This window comes from Galeopterus variegatus, unplaced genomic scaffold (genome assembly GCF_000696425.1).
Source record: "Galeopterus variegatus unplaced genomic scaffold, G_variegatus-3.0.2 Scaffold5549, whole genome shotgun sequence".
Lineage (NCBI taxonomy): Eukaryota > Metazoa > Chordata > Mammalia > Dermoptera > Cynocephalidae > Galeopterus > Galeopterus variegatus.
In genome coordinates, this window is record NW_007731660.1 from 94,756 (window position 1) to 115,047 (window position 20,292).

General features: G+C 38.1%; 1 protein-coding gene and 1 pseudogene across 1 annotated transcript in view; one reads left to right on the forward strand and one right to left on the reverse strand.

Annotated features, from left to right (window-relative positions):
• Positions 1-20,292, forward strand: part of EFNA5 (ephrin-A5) — a gene marked incomplete at its 5' end in the record, with an annotated part of 48,927 nt that overhangs the window by 18,776 nt on the left and 9,859 nt on the right. Inside the window, 2 exons of the mRNA XM_008589601.1 lie at positions 18,445-18,510; positions 18,901-18,981. Of these exons, the coding sequence (XP_008587823.1) occupies positions 18,445-18,510; positions 18,901-18,981 (147 nt within the window). The remainder of the gene's footprint in view (positions 1-18,444; positions 18,511-18,900; positions 18,982-20,292) is intronic.
• On the reverse strand, positions 9,246-9,797 carry LOC103605021 (annotated as a pseudogene).

The following is a 20,292-nucleotide window of genomic DNA, read 5'->3' on the forward strand; positions in this document are numbered from 1 at the left end:
AGCCAGTGAGCGGGAGCCGGTCTGTACGTGGGATCCGAACCCTCAGACGGGAGCGCCGCCGGGCCGGCCCCAGCTTTTAATGTCTTGTACTCAAGTTTGACATGGAATGCAGCACCTTGGACTAGGTCCTTTGACTCAAAGTCAATGAACCAAAGGAACAAAGGACCCATCCCATCCCATACAACACCTCCTCCTGTATACTGAGCCCCTTGCTTCTTCCTTCAGAACAATGATGACAATCTCAGTTTTGTATCTTACTCTTTAAAATGGGAGGTCCTGAGGGCAGGGACTGCATATCTCTTCTTTCTTGTTGTAAACATAGTGGCACAAAGAAGGGAAGGAGGAATCAATAAAGGATGCGATGGTCTATTTATGTGACAGTCCAGGGGATTCAGGGCTCTCTCACTGTGCACTGGGGCAGGAGTTAGAGCCCACCAAGGCTTTGCCAGGAGGATTTTTGCTTTCTGGAATTTTTGATATGTGCAGATATAAAGAGAATGACAAGGTACATGCTGCTAAGTATTTTTAAAATTCTGTTTACTATTCTAGAGGAAGTTTTCAACTGAAATGGGGCAGAAAGAAATAATTAATGTTGGTTTAGTCCCCTTGAGGAACACTGAACAGGTCTATATCATTTTAAACAAGCATGACATATGAAAATTAGGATTTCATAAAAGATAAATTGCAGAGTGATCATTCCATTTACAAAAAATGGAATTTTTTTCAGTAGCCCTAGAGCATTTTAAAAAATGATTTGAATTCTAAAAATCCAGTTTACATATACTTTTCAGGATCAAATTGGTTGTAAGGAGCAAAAGTAGTTGAAAATTTTGAAAAGATAGCTGTGGGTAAGTGAGAACATTTCTTTGAGAATGGGATGAAATTCTTGATGCCTGAGGATTGAAATATAAATTTTATAAACCTCTTCCATAGTAAGATATTGGCAGCAGTGGTGGTGGTGTTGGAGATGGTGGTTGTGATAGTTGTGATTGTGGCGGTGGTGGTGTGTGTGTTGTTTTGCTGAGGGCAGGTGGTAGCTCTGGCCTTGGCTGAAGTCATACATGTATAGATGCAGCATTATACTCTGTTGAGAATAGGGCCTTGTAGCTAATTATGAGAAATAACAGTTCTATAACTTCATTAGTTTTTCAAATTAGTATCACAGACAGCTCCCACTTTTCACTCCTGCGCTTTCTGGAAATAGAATCATAAAGCAGAGAGTTGTAAAGTGCCTCCCATTTTCCTTCAGGAGTAATATCTTAATTGAGACTGTTTCTCTGACCATATTTTTTGAGGAAAGATAAATCATGACTATGACCATCCCTATGTCAGAGGCAAAGATGCAGTAGCCATAACTTTCCACAGTCATGTAAAATAGTAAAATTATACTCTTTTCTATAAAAGAACATAAATGTATTATACACATTGATTTTACATGCACTGTAAAGAATATATTCGGCGAATCAAAAGTTCAACTAAACTATTTCATAAATGTTAGTAGAACTGGCTATAATATAAATTCATTAAACACTTAATTTCTAATAATTTGGTTGTTAGTATTGAAGAGGAGCTTCAGGAATGATTTCTTTGCTCTAATTCTGTCCCAGGTGGTTTGAGGGAACACTTCTCCTTGTTGATAAATGTCCCTGGGCCACATCTGCCTGTTCAGTATCCTCCTGAGTAGGATGAACTTTGATGAGCTATTTGGCTTCTCTGAAATGGTGAAGCTGTTTCTTAAACTTGGCAAAGTAAGGAGACAGAACTAGATGGTCTGCAAGGTTTACAAACTTGAGTTTTGTGATTTAGTGATTTAAGCTGTCAGGTTGGTCTGAGGATGCAAAAGTGCTTATTGTTTAAATATTGATGTTGGTGATGATGAGATTGTTCTCCAGGTCCATGTCACTTCTTTATGCATTTTCAGGCTACTCAGGTCTGCTGCTGATACTCAGCATTACTTCAAACAAAGGCCACCAAGAAAAATTAAGCTTCTTCTTGGTCTTGATACGTGGTTGATATTTTGCCATTATCTTCTTTCATGCTTCACGGGAATGCTTTGAAAACAACCACCAGGTTGTTAGTAGATGTTTTTTCAAAGGTTCTTTAAAGTCATTTTGCTTTGTACAAATATGTTTTGGTGCATATTAACTGAATGTGAAGAAAAACGCCACTCTGTCTTGAAAAATAAGCCACTTATTCATATTTATAGCAGACTTAAGGACTCACATTGCACTTGAACTCATATGTCTACTTAGTGATTGGATTTTTTATTTTACTTTTTCTATTCCAAATTTGTGATTTTGTGGACATTAATAGCAGATCAGTGAGCAAGCAAGCGTTTTTCTTGGGGTGACCTTGTGTTTCATTCATTTACTTTTTCCTCCCTTCCTCACTTCATTCAACAGGTCTTATTGAGTGCATACTGCTAGCCAGAGAGTATTTTAGACTTAGTGAATACAACAGAGAAAAAATTAGGTAAAGGCCTTGCTTTAATAGAACTTACACTCTACTGGGGACAGGAGGTGGGGAAGGGGATGAACAAGCAAATTAATAAATATGGAATATGTCAGGAAGGTGGTTAAGTGTTATGATGAAAAAATAAAGAGTAAGGAGAATAGAGAATATGAAGGTGGGGAAATTACTATTTTATTTATATAATGTCTTATATAACGTGGACAGGAAAGGCCTTTTTAATAGTTAAGATTGGAGGAGGGACCTAACAGAAATGAAGAAGCAATCCATGTGTCTATCTGGCAAGAGATTTTCCAGGCAGAGGGAACAGGAAAGCATCAGGGTCCTGAGGCGAGTGTGTGCGTGTAGTACTCTCAGGTGTAGTAGAGAGGCCCGCGTGGCTGGAGCATGGGAGAAAGGGGGGAGTGCTCTGTAAATGTGTGCAGGGTGTGAAAATATATACAGATGTGTGCAATGGGGGGGGGTCATCATAGGCAATGGTAAGGATCTGAGATTTCACTCTGAATCAGATGGGAGGGTTTTGAACAGAGAAGTCACATGATCTGGCTTAGATTCTACCAGGATCACTCTGGACTGTTGTTCATTTGTCCGGAGTAGAGGAGAATCCTTTGTTTCTCTGAATGGATGAGATCCTGTGGATTCTGTTAATTAAAAGGAAGAGTATTTAGAGAATAGATGGTGCAGAAAAATGTCACATGTGTCATTGAATAGGACATTCGTTAATCAAATACCTACATTGGAGGAGAAAAAGATAGATATAAAGTCACACTTGGTGCACCTTTATCAATAGCCATATCCTTGGGTTGGCCCATTAGCTCAGTTGACTAGAGCATGGTTTCATATCACCCAGGTCAAGTGCTGGAATCCCTGTACCACCAGCCATCAAAAAACAGAAACAAAACCAAAAAAATACCGTATCCTTATTGAATTTAAGGTAAAAATTAGTGAATCTGCTGCATCTGTTATCTTTCTGAGGCATCAGGAAAGGCTTTTGACTCTGTTTATATGTAAATAGGTAGGTGGGTTTGGGCTCAACTGGCCCCTACCCCCAACAGCACTCGGTTGGGTTTGGATAAGAGGTGTTTCTGCTTTGCGTGTTACTTTTAGTTCTTGTGCCACAGTGTTGTCAGCAGATTTGCTTTTCCTTCCAGCCAGGTACCACAGGGGTGGGAGCAGGAAGAGCTGCTCAAATCTCAAGAAATAAATATGCCGTGAGGTCAGAGACAGCAAGGCCAGGCTGGGAATCTCTCCTCTCACGGGGGCGTGTGCTCTAAGGACACTGCCAGTTTTCCCAATTTTCTTTTGGAACATTGGATGACTGTGTTTTGTTTCTTATTTCCTCCTGCCATGGTGCATATGGGTACTTAGAAGTACGTCAGTTAGTGTAATGTAATATGAAAGGGCTTTTTCTTGACATGCACCTGATTAGGAAATATGCATAGGGCATGTCTCTGCAAGCAAAACCTTCACATGGTTTTCCTACTGAAAACTATTGCAAATGCTTAAGATTACATAGTCAGGTTCTACCAAGTTTTAACCTACCTCCATACTTTTTTTGGAAAGACTTTTAAGAGGTTCTGGGAAATTATGAAACAAATATTTAAAATAGGACAGTCACAAAGAAAAGTATGATTTATACTATAAATGCAAGTGGTAGAGTTTTGGCATCAGAAAGACTTGGAACTGAATATCCATTCTGCCATATACTAGCTATAGATGACATTGGCTAACTACTTATCCTCTCTAATCCTCGGTTTCCTTGTCTCTAATAGGAAGATAATAATACCTGCCTCAAAGAACTGTACTGAGGATTAAATTTAACAAATCTGGCACAGTGCCCGGTGCATAGAAATAGTAGATAAATGATAGCTATTATAAAAATATTATTAGTATTGTGCATCCAGAGATGAAGTTCCCTCCCACTAAGCTCCATGTCAATTAAGAAATAATTTCATGTTTGTAATTTGTATTTGGTCAAGTTAAATAGAGAAAAAAAAATTATGAAGAAATAATATTCTAGAGTAATTGTGCCAAAAGAATCCCAAAATTAAAATGTCTTGTTATTAATTCCTTAAAACAATCATTTGTAACCATTCTGCGACAGATTTATTGACTACAACATTGATTTAGAAATGCTAAGCTAATGAGAACTTGCCATTAGTTGTGATAATGGTCTATCATTTCGAGCTTGAACCATGTGTACTTATTTGGCCTCATTTCAGAATAATAAATTATTTCAAAGTCATTTCATTTCTTGAAAATGTCCTCATGATTTAGGCCATGAGTTGGATTATATAACTAGTATTTCTATAATGATTTCGAGCTTGAACCATGTGTACTTATTTGGCCTCATTTCAGAATAATAAATTATTTCAAATTCATTTCATTTCTTGAAAATGTCCTCATGATTTAGGCCATGAGTTGGATTATATAACTAGTATTCCTATAATCCATCAGCCAGAATAAACTATATGATTCTGGACTATTTTGAGATTAAGAAATTTCAAACATTTTTCAGAAATTACATAAAGGGGTTACAGGGTTTCTCTAGCCTCTAATTTACCTTTTTATGTTCATGCTTGATTGTTGTTCCATATTAAGGTTTATTTTCCTTTTAAAATAGTTCTTCACAAAGAGAACATACTGCTAAATACTACTGCAAGGGAATGTTTACAGATGCAAATGACTTCTATTTAGGGAGCTCATGATTAAAACTTGAAAGAATGTGGCACTTGAAAGCATGTGAATAACCTTTGAAAAAAATCTCAGAACTGAATATGGGATATTTATAATCTAAGATTACAGCTATCAGAGTATGTGTGAATATGTATGTTCAATATGCTGGAAAGGACCTCAAAATGAAACTTGTTAGTCTAATTTTACTTGTCTTTAATTTAAATAAATTAGCTATTTTATTATTGTGAAACTGTATGTGGAATACACTAGAAGGCCAGTACACTAGAAGGAACTCGTGTAACATTTGCTTACAAAAGGTGAGACAGGCAGTTTCCACATATCCACCTTTCTGATGAAGAGAAGAGACATCTGAGTTCTTTTACTGGGCCATTTCAGTCTCTCCTTGATGCTTTGAGACTGACAGTATATTTCATTATTTTATTTTTTATTGCTCACAGAGCAAGCTGCTAATAAAGTCAGAAAAAAAGTTGTAATCACTGGCAGACATAATTTTTTCTGTCTATTCCTGTCCAGAGAGGATCTGCTCTTTGGTTTCTTGTTTTAAAGACTAACCTTCTGGGGTCATCAAAGAGATCCCTGCAAGTTGTTCATCTCATTTTGGTGGAAATTGTGTCTTTAACTCTTTTGGGTGTAGTAAATACTCCTTCTGCTTCCCTGCGGATGGTTCTGGAGACTGGCCTGGTTCCGACCCTGGCTGTACAGGGAAACTAATGAACATGTCATGCGCATCTTGAGTTTTCCAGTCTCTGGCACAGCTGTGGCACTTTCCCCCCCTGCTGCGAGGCACAGCACGCTGGCCATTTGTTGGCAAGTTCATATTTCACACTGCAGGGAATTGAAATGATTGAACAGACAGAAGAAGAGTTTTATTTGCAGTAGCCTACGTATCCCCAGACTCTGATTTGGCATAAAACATCTGCTTCATGATCTGCTTCAAGGCCAGCTCCTTTCCTCCAACAAAGGTTACGACTTCAGGCAAGCTGTGCTTCCACTGGCAGGAGGAAATTTGCCCGGAGACTTGATTTAGTCAGAATCAAAGCATCCTGCCACAGAATTTCTTTTTTCAATTATCTCCGAAGAAGCAGCCAGACTTTAAATGTATCAGTATAATAAATGTAATGAAATAAGGCAGACACTCCTTGCCCCTGTTGCTATCAATGGGAGGTGCATATACTGTTGTGCATCCGCACCAGGCAGCCCATGAAATCTACCTAGCTCTCTGCCAGCACACCTACTTTGGCAACAGCACATTGTAGGGATGGCCTTTGGATTTCAGCAGCATGATAAATAAGTGCATGCACTGATTTTACCTGCAGTGTTTACATCTTTCAGATTACAAAAGCAAATTGGCACGATGCTGAAAGTAATTATTACTGTTTTTCATAGTGAAGAAGCATCGTATAGCCTTTGATTTTTGGTATGGTCCTAATTACTAATTATATTTGCCCACATGATTTTGTTAAGCATAGTCATATTTTTTGTTCCAGACAGCCCTCACTAGCCTTACAGACATATATACAAAATTAAATCCTGGCATTTTATTATGCTAGAGCAATTAGATGCCATCCTTATAATGAGAAACATGACATCTTCATCACTCTCCTCTATATTTTCATGTTGTTTGAATGCAGACATTTACCAGAATTGAATATAGTGTTCCTCTTACACACACACACACACACACACACACACAGACACACACACACACACACACACACACACACACACATTGAATATCTGCATATCTCCAAGGAGTCCTGTGGGTGAAACCATGTATTCGTCTTCTTTAGTTCTTAGGCTACTTTGGTTTAAGAGTAAGAACTGTTGCTTTTATGAAGTGCCTTTTTCTATAAAGTCAAAACCTCACAGCAGTGCACAGAAAGCCGATGGTATAAAGGAGCTAAGTAGAGTCTTTAATAGAGAGAGCTGGGTTGTAAGTGTTTTTGTTCCTACAGAGCAGATAGATTTGGCTCCATCTGTTCCATATTCATAACAAAGGAGCGCACTTACAGGAGGGCCAACTTCCCCGGAGCCGCCTAGTAATGATCTTTTCACCGGAATGAAAGCATCTGAACCCAGGGGCTCGGCCCCGCGAAAAGCAGCTAGCAGGATTGCCCTTCAGAATCCCGATTTCCTTGTAACTCAGGTTGACATAAATTTTCCCCATATATAGAAGGAAAAAAATTTTACCGATTTTTCATCTTCTGGAGCACTGTGTAGTTGGGAAGTTTAAAATGTATGCGTCTTACCTTTCCTTCCTGCAACCACAGATTTGTGATTAGCTAATGAGGGAAGTTAGTACTTGAAGTATCTAAAGGTATCACAGGAGACAGGCTGTTCTTCAAACTTTTAAGATGTTTCTATTCAGACTTTTTAATCTCTTTAAAACTGGGGTTAATGAATAGAAATATGAGTTACACCAAATAAGGAAACCCCTGTTGAGTTTTGTAATTAGCAAACTTCAAAGCCAATTTCAACTGAGACCTCTTAGACTAAAAAAAGAAGTTGACCCAAGACTTTTTTTCTACCAAGCACAGGAAAAATAGAATCAATTTCTCTCCAAAATGCCAAGGAATACAATAAATCCTCCTATGTATATGACATGTAGAGTCAGCATAGAAATATAAATGATTCCTTAAAATTTAAATAGCACACTGGTATTAATATCATGACTAATGGATAGAATGCTTGCTTTTATATGTTAGGTTGACAGATTTCTTAAGGAATAGAAACGTGTTGAAGGACAGTTATCCTTTTCTTCATTCTGCAGACTTTTCAAATACTAGAAAATACACCGTTGATTTCATTAATACACTTAGTGTTAAAGTTATAATTGTAATTTATCAATCTTTTATTATTCATCCATTTGTGCATTATCTGCTTGCTAAACTAGGGTTTCTGACAAACCAAATAATAAACAAATCTCACAAAGTTTGCAGCAGCGATAAAGTGAGTGAAGCTTTCATCTAGCTATCTATCAGATTGCTCTGCGCGTTTGCAAGAGGAAATATGAAAAGTAATATTCACGGAGAATGAAAAACACTGCAAATCAATCTGTGAAGATCTCAGGTTTCTAGCACACCTTGGTACCTTTGCTTATTTTTTATAATACAGGGACCTGGATACTTCTGGCTTAGTCAGCTTTCAGTTAACTCATTTATTCATTCCTTCCAAAATATTTTTTGGGTGCCTACTTTGTGCCAAACACTATGTTAGATTTTGGAAACATTGTAATGTATTAAAAAATGGCTTCTGCTTCTGGAGTTTACAGCTTAACCAGAAAATAGACAATAAACCAGAAAACAAACAAATCTATAACTGCCAATTATACTAGCATCTATAGGGAATTGGATGGGATGACAGAGAATATGGAGACAGTTTTTTGGCTGGGTGATCACAGAAGCTGCCTCTGAGGAGGCAGCATTTGAGCCATGACCTGAAAGGAAGTATTAAGATTATTTTTTGGTGCACAGAAGGGTGATTTTTTCCATAGAAAAGATTATTTGGAGGGTTACTTCAAATTTAAAATTAGATATTTGAGGTTACAAATTTTTTTAAATTAATTCTTCCTAAAAATTTCAAATTTAGCCTACTCAAATTAGCTTATTTTGTATATTTGGTTCCATTTACAAACTTTCAACCATTTTTTTAAACCCTATTCTCATGTATGTATGTATGTATTTATCTATTTATTTATTTACTTATTTGTTTGTTTGTTTATTTATTTATTTATTTGGAGGCAGGGAGTGGCGGCTGGCAGATATGGGGATCCAAATCGCTGACCTTGGTGTTATCAACACTGCACTCTAACCAACTGAGCTAACCAGCCAGCCCCCTAACCATTTTTAATTGTTCTTAAAGATTTAATATATTCTCTATCCTTTGTAAATATTTTATTATTTTTATTTTTCACTTTTATTTGCATTTATTTCTTGCTGAATTTATTCTCAAGCCACATGTTTTTGTTTTTTCAGTTTCTTCTGAAATATCTTTTTCTTCTTTGCAACCTCCTGCTTTGTAAATATTTTATTATTTTTATTTTTCACTTTTATTTGCATTTATTTCTTGCTGAATTATTCTCAAGCCACATGTTTTTGTTTTTTCAGTTTCTTCTGAAATATCTTTTTCTTCTTTGCAACCTCCTCTTCTGGTTCAGGAACAATTTGTTCCTTTTCAGCAAGGATCATCTCGATGTGGCAGGGGGAGCTCATGTGCGGGTGAATCCAGCCATGAGCTCTGTAAGTACAGTGGCACCTCTCAGATGCTTTGTTCTCCTGGATATGCTCAATGGTCAGAGAATCTACATCTAAACCCTTAAGTTCAGCATTACTCTCTGCATTTTTAAGCATGTGCTGCAAAAATTCAGCACTCTTTTTTTTGGGCCACTGATCCTGTGTCCAGCCCCACCGTTTGGCCTGGGCACACATACCAGCTCCACCATTGTGATGCCTAAATGGTACACATTACTTCTGTAAGGTGACATCTTTCATATACTTGGTGGCTTTATGGATACACATACCCTTGATGGCCTGGGCATTTTCACGGGTGTTCTTAAAGTGAACACGAAGATTTAAACCTCTTGATTTGCATGATTTTGAGGGGTTTTCTGGTTCAAGCAAATAGCGAACCATTTTCACAGATCGCCTTAGGCCTCTTACTGGAAGAGGACTTTGTAAATATATTAGGTGTCTGAATGTATAACCTTCCCAAGTACTTAAGTAATTTTTAACATTATACTATATTAAACTTAAAAATATGATGAACCTTTAGTTCTCTTAAATATTCTAAAACTATATGTAAACCTAAGATTTTACTTAGTAACAAGTGTAAATCAATTTTTCCATTATATACTTCAAATTAGAATTACGTGTCTGACCTGTTGTTCAGATTGGTCAAAGTTGTCCTATACTTTAAAAGTAGTAAAGTTCCACATTCACAGATGTTTTGTGTTTTTTTTACACACGCAAAAAGTGTTAGTTCTGTGGTATCGATTCTCTTAAAAATGCGTATAGTTTTTATACTCTGCTGTGGTGAAAGGATAGTTATTTCCCTCAGCATAATTTTTGGGGTTTCATCCTCATGTAATGTCTGGGGTGTCTTAACTTGCCAGGGCTTTTTAATAACTACAGGATTTTAGCCAGAGTGATTTCACCCTTACCTGTGATCCTGATTGCCCAGGGCCATTCTTTATCATTCCTTAGAGAAGTCCAGGGTCACCTGGATTCTAGCTTCATCCTGCCTCTATCCTTCCTGTTCACTGCAGCCCCAACTCAAGATATCATTTGATTAGTTTCTGCATATCTTTGGCTCTAAAAATGCCTACTTTCCTCTCATTTGCTTATTTCTTGGTACCACACACTCTTACAGACACAGATACCTGCTTGAATTTCATGTCACGATGGCTTTGGCTGACTATTAGATCACAGTTTCCAAGATTATTCTGTAAGAAGGAGCCAGCAGAGCAGGGAGAGGAGTCTTCCAGGAAAAGAAACATTTTTTTTTCTTAATTTCTTTGACATTTACCACTACCCCTATCTTTTTTCTTTCTTTCTTTCTTTTTTTTTTCTTTGTTCTAATCCTGAGTTTGTTTGGTCAGCAAATCAATTTTTTCTAACCTCTATATTCATTCTTCAAATCTTTATTCAACACCTGTTACGAACAAAGCAATAGACTTCCCAGAACCGAGAACCCAAGAACCTGGTATGGCCCCTGCCTTTGGGGAACGGGCAACTCCAGTAGCTGAGATAAGATGTAATAGCCAGCTCTAAAACAAAACAGAATGGGGTACGTGCTGTTAAGGAGACAGAAGCAGATTCCTGTCAAGAACCCGGAAGAGGGTTATTGTGTTGGAGAAATGGGGATATATCTCAAGCGTCTGGAAGGAGCTGGGATTTTGAGAGGCAAAGGAAAGGCAGGCTTTCCAGGAGGTTCTGGGAGGAAATGTTGTTGGGACTAGTTATGAATGCATACTGAAGGAGGGGAAAGATTGTGAAAGATAAAGAAGGAAATCAAGGTTGGGGCCAGATTATGGAAGACCCAGGCTGCTGTGCTGTGGGGTGATGGACGGGACTGCACAACGATTAACTTTACTGGAGATGGTCCTACTCAGAGACAGAGTGAACTAAATTTAGCCCCTAAGATAGACTTTGAGTCTATTCACTCTATCAATGTAAATCCCTCATCAAGGAAAGCATTTTTGGTGTGAGACAAAATGTACATCCTGGTACCTAAACGACTCCCTCTTTGGTAAAATTTATCCTTCCAAAGAGAGGACATTAATTTGTTCAGGCCTTTACAGCTCCATTAGAAGTCTGCAGTCCAAATGAATAGATATTCCTGCCTAAGTACTTATGTAACCACCAGAAATGATTCACATGGTGAAGAACACAGCCTACTGGTTAAGAAAAACGAAAGAAATAATTGACTTGCATAAATAGATCTTTACTCAAATATTATGAAGAAGAGTATTGAATAGTGGAGTAAGAACCATTTCTATATAGCAGCACAACACCCATAGGCTGGCAAGGGCACGCAGCAGTGTCTGCATCTGCTTCTGGGCTGCTTTTCTTTAGTGCTATCGCAGCAAAGGCAGTCTCAATGTCCAGCCTGGTTGCTTCTCTGCAGGATTCTGTCTTTGGTCTACTGTCCCTCTAATTTAATAGCATGCTCACATTCCTAAAATGGATTGAAAAAAGAACTCACAGAATCTTAGCATAATTTTCAAAAGGAACAGGATTCTGCAGTGCCCTTTCTCATTCTCTAAACACTCACTCCGGCCTCAGTACACATTGTCACATAAACACCTGTATCATCACCACCACCCTATTCCCATCCCCACCCCCCATCCTTCCCAGCAAATGAAACTATGGCAGAATTCAGTTTTTAAAATTTAGGCTGGAAAGGATCACACCTGTCCCCCTGGTTTTCCTTATGAATCATAAATAACTTTCTATCACCTCTCTATTTAGACCTGATCCCCTCTCCCTCCTACATATTTGTACTCAGAACTAGAGACCTAAGAAGTCCCCAGCTGGGTCCTTGCTGAGGGAAATCCTTGTGCAGAGGGAGCAATAAGCACAGAGCTGATGATATCCATCTGGAGAGTAGCAAAATAATATTTTAGGTCTGTAGGGATCTGTCACCTGAGTTTCCAAGTACACCATAAAATTTTACAGCCCCTCTAAAATAGGTCTAAAATTTGTTTTGAGAAAGAGAGGCTCATGGGGAAACTGAGGCAAAGGCAGTTTAGTCAGCTGGCTCAAAGCTGCCAGTAAGTCAACAGGTGAACCAGGGAGAAAGTTTAGAGCATCATTATGCATGCACTTCAGCCACTAAACAATGTCCCTTCCAAGGACCCTCACCAAGGAGGATAAGGAAGAAAGAGGTTATGAAAGGCTCAAAGAAATACTGTTTTCTAGGAGCTTCTTTGAATTGTATTAACTTGATTTATTAGTAATTTACTGTCATGCTACATTAGTGCTGTATGATAACGACATTGTTTCTGTTAATACAGTACAAATGAGTAATGGGATTTGTGGTTTTCATTGCTTGCCGGTTAACAGTCACCCTGACAGCATGTTACATGCAGTGGCACAAGGAGCCTGTGGAGAAGGAATCATGAAAATAGTTCCTCTTGTGGGATTCTAGGAATTTTTCCTTTTGTTATTACCTTTATTATTTGGCTTCCAACTGAAGAGTGTTTCGAAGTGAATATTTCTGCTTATCTGATTGTTTTTGTTGTTTGGTCTTTTGGTTTGGTTTTGTTCTTGTCAGATAATACCTATCTGGTACAGCAGTTCACCCAAATCATCACAAACAAGAAAGAACCATCTGACCTTAAAGGCCTGGGACAGTCACTTAAATAGTTATAACACTAGTTGATAAGAGCAAACCATTTTTTTCTAACTGTTCAAAGAAAGATGTTCAGTGATTTAAAAACAGTAGTAAAAAAATCTTTAAAAAAAAAAACCCTGTATTTTGTCATGTTTAGGGGTTCTTTTTAACAATTAAAATATCTGATTGTTATCTTGTTTTCTGTGCCTATGTGAATTAGATTTCTCCATTCAAATCACTGAAAAAGGAGGTAAAGTCTAGATTCAGAATCTGAGATCTATTTAAACAGCCTTAAATTTTCCTTTGAATTAAAATGCTTCTTATAGGAGACATTATAAGACCTCCAAAATCCAGGTTATCTTTTACTCATTCTGCAATAGATTTCAAAGTACAAGTAGTATATGGGACAAATCATCCCCTTCTTCAGTAAGAAGTGGAAACAGGTTTGTTGTCACTGAGCTTTTTAAATTAAGTGACAGGCTGGCCGGTTAGCTCAGTCGGTTAGAACACAGCCTTGTGATACCATGGTCAAGGGCTCGTAACCCTGTACTGGCCAGCTGCCCCCCCCCAAAAAAAAAGAAAGTTTGCCCATAATTCAAATAAATGTCTACAGTATCCTATTTGTTTATTCCTAGAAATCAGTGGAAAGAAACTTATCATCAGCCATTTATTTGAGGTTGCTAAGAAAAAGTAATTGATTTACTGAGACTTACCTGCTGCAATTAAAATAATACTTCAATTAGCATTTGCAGCGAGAATTTTGCCTAAGGGGGTAGAGAGACTGGGGAGCAGGAGCAATGGGTGGGACGGGTGGTACCTCCCATTTTCTCTTTTGTCTGAAGTTGCACAGCTGGAATTTATTTTATGTCCTTTGCCCTGAATTTTACTCTAATTATTCATTCCCTGTTATAGTTCCCTGGTGTTAAAACCAAGTTTTAGCTTGTGAAATTTTTCTACCCTTGTTATATTGTGGGAAACACATCCCTCTTCCTTTTCTAGTTTTTTAAAAGAAACATCCCCAGAGCTTTATCAAAGTATCTAATATTTACATGATATTTTTAATTTCTCTAAGGCTTCCATCTTTACTTAGTAACCTCCTTTCCAATTTTCCCACCTGGGGCTTTGACCTTAACCTGCCAGTGATTTAAGTCTTGACACACTGCAGCCAATTCCTGTGGTTGCTTTTAGGGTCCAAGCTTGGTAAAGCAGGGACCAAGAGGAAGTTATTAAAACATGTGACTTTAAAATCTCATAAGGTAGAATGGTGAGAGGTATCCCATCATAACTGGTGATTTTGTTCTTAATATGATAATTAAGTGTTGTGGTGCTTTTAAAAGAAGCAGATGGCCAGTTGCACATTGTTGCTGGAGTATTCTTCCCTGAGAAGAGGCGCCTACTTTTGTTTAAAGAATTTTTTTACAGGTCTGGTAACCATTTTCCAAGAAGTCCATATGGCTTTGGTTAATCTCTATCCTATTTCCACCACTTGTTCTGTTCCCCAGCCTCCACCCTTATACTTAAAATGGATTTTATTGATTCATTAAATTCTAGGAGACATTTCCAGTAGTACCATGTATTTAAATGGGCTTTACTTTTTCAGCGTTTATTGTGAAAGGAATATTAATGCTTAATTCCGTCTTCACCTGCCTAATTTGCATAAATTTGTGTTGTGTGTTAAACCGCATAGAAAACCTACAGGGGGAAAAACTGGGCCCTGCTAACAACTAATAGCCTATCTTTTCTTTTGACTTGCACAAATTGAGAAATATTGCCTGTGGCAAACATAATGGAAAACTGCATTTTTAATGCTCCCACACACACTCATTTCTTTAAAAAGAAGAAAGTGGCTGACTATTCTTAAAAATAAAATTTCCCAAAGTACCCACATTGAAACGGAACACAGAAAAGGAGAAGGATTTTGGCTTTCGGAATTTAGGTTTGAGGCTGAATAAGGTTAGACAGAAATGTTAAAGTTGACTAATGAGTATATTACTGGGCCCGAAAATGTGAAAGATGAGAGTCTTACCCTCTTCTGCTAAACTTTTGGTTCTTCATGAAGAATGTTTGTTACCTTGATTGTTGGTGAACTTCTGAGTTGCTTGAAGTCTTATAGTGATTATATTTAATTTGATGGCCTGTGTAAAAGTTAATTGATAGGAGTGTTTTGATAATAAGAGAAGTTTTAACTTATTTTAAAATCCTTACATTTCAGGTGTTTTTAAAGCTCACCTTTACATTCTATTTCTCATTCTTGAGGAAAGGCATTCTCTGTTATGATTTGAGTTCATATTTTGTATCGAAACTCATTTAGGTTCACCCAGCAATTTGGAGTTAAATTGAGACATTGTGCTAATTGCAAGGAGCAGCATGGGTTGGCTAACGTTAGCAAAAACAAAGTTGCATGGGAAGGAAAACGAAAAACAGTTTTTGAATGCTGGAGTCAGAACAAATAGATATGTCTTGTAGTATTTCTTCAACAGCAGTTTATAATTACCTCTCTTCAAGGCATATTTTAAGTGGACTTGTTATGGTAGCTTGAAATGTAAACTAGCAAAGGACCCGGTTGTTTAGGGCTGGAAGCAGAATAAGGAATGAGCAGCTGTGCGAGCAGGGCCATGGCTGTCCAGGAGCAGAGGAGGCTGCAGTGTCTTGGCTCTTCAGTCTAAAGTCGGCCTTGAGAAGCCTTTCATTGCACAGATTTGTTTGTTTACTCCGTTATATCAGTTAGCTCTTGGAGGGCCATGGCTGTCCAGGAGCAGAGGAGGCTGCAGTGTCTTGGCTCTTCAGTCTAAAGTCGACCTTGAGAAGCCTTTCATTGCACAGATTTGTTTGTTTACTCCGTTATATCAGTTAGCTCTTGACGAACAAATAACCTCAAAATTTTGTGGCTAAAATAGCAACATTTCTTATTTCACAGTATCCACGTATGAGGAATCCAGGTGCAGCTTATGCGTCCTTTTGGGTCTCTCACAAGGCAACAGTCATCTCAAGGCTCAACTGAGAAGGATTCACTTTCTAGCTCATTTATACGATTGCTAGCCAGATTTAGTTACTTGCAGGTCATTGGTTCCTTGCATGCTCTTGGTTGGAAGTTTGTCTAAGTTCCTTGCCACATGGGCCTCTCCATTGGGAATCTCACAAAATGGCACCTTGCTTCATGAGCAAGAGAGAGTGTTAGCAAGAAGGCAGCTGCAGGCTTACAGCATAAGTACGTAAGTGACTCCCATCACTTTGCTGTGTTCTACTTATTATAAGCAAGTTAGTAAGCTCAGCCCACTCTCGGGAGGGGATTACACAAAGGCCTGCATACAAGGAGGTGAGGACCACTGACAGCCAAGCCAGAAGCTGCCTGCCACAAGCACAATGCCAGTGTTCTCTTGCTAAGTCTGAATGATAGACCTGCAGTGAATTGTGCTGTGAATATTACATATACAGATACTTCTCAACTTATCGGGTTACGTCCTGACAAACCCATCATAAAGTCAGAAAATTGTAAGTCAGAACTGTCTGTATTTGCAATGCTAAATATGAATACAGTTTTTAGAGGTACTAATCTGGGGGCATTGAATATGGTTCACTTTACGTACCAAATTGGCTGAAAAGTGCTGAGCCGTGCTCACCTAAGCCCCAGGAGACCAAGGGAATGGGTTTTCAGGAAAGGCTGAAGTTAGGGCCCCTGTTTGAGGTCATGGAAGAAAGTGAAGGGAAGGGGCCCTCGTGGCCTTATTAGCATGACACTCTAGACAGAGAACCAGCAGGCCCCCACCTTGTATTTCATTATGTGTTGCAAGGTTTTGATTGGTCCTCTGACACTCATTAGAGGGAGGGACCCTATGGATTGATTTATAAAGTAACTATTAAGATAACGAAATGGAAGGTTGTGCCTGTTTTAATAGTGCCATATCCCTGCTCCCAACTTCCTGGCTCCAGATGTACATTTTCAGCAGTAAACTGAGTAAAGGGATGTGAATTGGATAGTAGAGGGAGTTTTTCTGACTTTGATTTAATGAAAGCCTACAGCAAAGCCAGCTGTTAGCACTTCTTAACTGCTTGTCACAGCGACCAGGGGAGATGGGGAGGGCCGAAAACATCTTTCTTCTATACTTTCATCTTAAAATTAAAAGAGTTTTCAATAGGTGTTGAATAGAGTGACACTGGGAGGTCCTTTATTGCTCGGTGTCTTTTAGGTGGTAAATTTATAAGTTCTCCTTCAGGATAGTTACATGAATCTGGAGTTACGTAAGGAGATTCATGTAAAATTAGTTTGGAGTTTCCATCTTGATTCCTCTCACCTGCAAAATAAGCATTTTTGTCTTCTGGACTCCCCATGAGGAATGATTAAAAAAATAAAAATAAAGGAAAGAATGCACACCAAATGCTGGTTCTCTCTTTGTCACTCTGGGTATTACCAAACTAATTGTAAGCCATGTGTGTTTTGATTAATGTCATCTGCTTTCTCTGAACAAAGAAACCACTTGAAGCAAACACATAGGGAGGAAAATATGCAGCACTCATTTCTGTAATTTTTGTCATTTCTAGAATGCATTTGTAAACACATGCGGTTGTTAAGGGTCTCACCGCCCTTGGAAATCCCTTTGACATTATGTCGTGAGTACTGAAGGGAGATAATCTTTCAAACGTAGGGAAAGTTTACAGTCTTATTATCTTGGAGAAAAGAAAGTTTCTTCCTCAAATGATTTATAACTTGAAACATGTTGTCATGTTTTGGTAAGCCCACTTTATTAATTCCATCCTTCTCCGTGGCAAATATAAAAAAATAAATGTACCATTACAACACAGTACTTTCTCAATAGCATATTGTACTTATAATAGCATGATGGAAGTTGCTGGGCTTGGTTTAGTCATATAGAATGTGGAGCCAAGCTCTGAGTAAAACCTCTAATTGAATTACCTGCAAAGCACTGACAGACAAGCTTTCAGGACAGACAAAGCTCTGCTTTCCCCAGCAGAAACAGGTCATGTTTAAGTCTGCCTTGTAACTATCTGTTACTGGTTTTTGCTAGCACTTTCACCTTGGGTCTCTGTCAGGCCCCTTTTCCTGCAGTAGAAGAGGTGTAGTAGCTCTATAAAAGCAAGAGGGCTCAAGCATTATCCTTTTAATTTAGAGAAAATTGATAACAGATCAAGTTAAATGGAAGAGCCTTTGAAATAAAAATCCAAGGGTTTTTTTTTTTCACATATTACCCACATTTTTGCTGATTCTTTATTATATTGAAAAGAGAAGATAGGGATATGAAAGTAGCCTTTCTATAGCAGTCTAGATCAATCTGAAAAGTAGTGTTTGTTTTAACTTTCGGGAAGAATTGGAGAAAGTTCTTTGTTCAGGAAAAAATTTATTGTAGACTATTTGTATGTGAAAATCAAGAGTAATCTGTTCTTGTTTTCTTCTTTCCCTCTTGCTCTCTCTCTCTGTCTTATCCACAGCCTCTGCAATCCCAGATAATGGAAGAAGGTCCTGTCTAAAGCTCAAAGTCTTTGTGAGACCAACAAGTAAGTTCATAGAATGAGCTTCAGAGGGTGGCTTCACTGCGCATGCTTTATTGTGTGGTTTGGTTCACAGCGGTAAATTTTTTTATTGTTAAATCTTGTGTGGTATCTGTTTTGTATATCAACATCCATGTTTTAGTTTTCATTATATTTTTTCTCATCATTTTTCATGATGCTTTTATTTAAGTACACAGCAGTTGCTAACTTGTTGTTTCTTAGACTGTTGTACGTGCACAGCAAATGGGAACAATATTGGCATTCAGATACATGCCATTGATTGTAAAACAATCTCTACATAAATAAGAGGAAAACACAGAGAGAAAGAGAAAAGAAATGGGAGTTTAAGGGTGTCTTCACTAACATATTTGGCTGTTATCTCTATTTTTGTTATAGATAGCTGTATGAAAACTATAGGTGTTCATGATCGTGTTTTCGATGTTAACGACAAAGTAGAAAATTCATTAGAACCAGCAGGTTAGTATGCTTAGAGAATCTCTTTTAACAAATGCATCTATCTCTGTGGTGCTTCAGTACTTTTTTTCCTTTCTTCCTCTTTGCATGTCTGCATGTTATAGTTGTTCTGCTTTTGCTCATTGATATCAATGCTAATATTACTTCTATTCTACCTCATTCCTCCAGTATCTCTATGTAATGCACGCCAGATAAAATATGACTTTTTTTTTCTGGACATGGGTTTGATCTAATGCAATATCCTAATATAGAAATCCCATCAGAATGCTAAAAATCTCGCTGCCTTTTACCATATCCTCAGAGCATGCTGGTGAATCACTGTGAATTTTAAAGGATCTGTTTTCATAAAAGACAAAACATTTCTATTATATATGTTTATAAAATTCTCATTTTTATTCTGTCCAAATCTGTGGATAAAAGTAGTAAGACTACTGCACAAAATAGCAATTAATTCAACATATTTAGTTTTCTTGAGAAATTCACATGCATCAATGAACTGATCTAAAGAACTCCATTTTATTTCAATCTTATTTGTGCTGTTGTCAATAGCAGTTGGTCTGAAGAAGTATAATCATGTTGCCACCACAAATTCACACACCTGCTGCTCCCACAAATGTGCTACTAGCCTGTTGAACCAAATGTGATCCTTGATTACTGAGGCAAAATAAGTTTTAAGGATAAATAAATTTTTTCTACTTCCACACACCCAAACTTTCCCATCACTGTGAAGAAAAATAAAACCCACAAAAGTTCACATTAAAGCATTTATGCTGTAGCCTACTGTGGATTATGTAAACCTGTAAACTATCCATGTGGTTATAAATTCAATCTGAGCATTTAATGCAAATGGTTGATTGTGAGGGGTGGTAGCACTCTATCCACTATTCATTGAGGGGTGTGCCTCAAAGCCTTGTGTGCCCCCTTGCTGTGTGGTATCCTGTCCTCACCCCACCTGCTTGAGATCTTCACTAGTTTCCTTACCAATCTCCCATGATCAATCCCATGATTTCTTCCCTGAAATCTGAAAGGAAATAAAATTATTTCCTCTTCACAGAGAGATTTGAGCCCCCTTATGTAAACAGAGAATTTGTTTTTGTCTTCTTGTAGTAGGACTTCTCTTTCTTATGGTCCTAGAAATTAAAGGATTTTGAGGTCTTCTTTTTTTTTTTTTTGGCTTTTATCGTGTCCGGCAACGGATCGCAACCCTCAGTGTTGCACCCGTACCGGGGACCGGCAACAGGATCGCAACCCTCAGTGTCGCGCCCGCACCTCGCTCAGCCAGTGAGCGGGAACCGGTCTGTATGTGGGATCCGA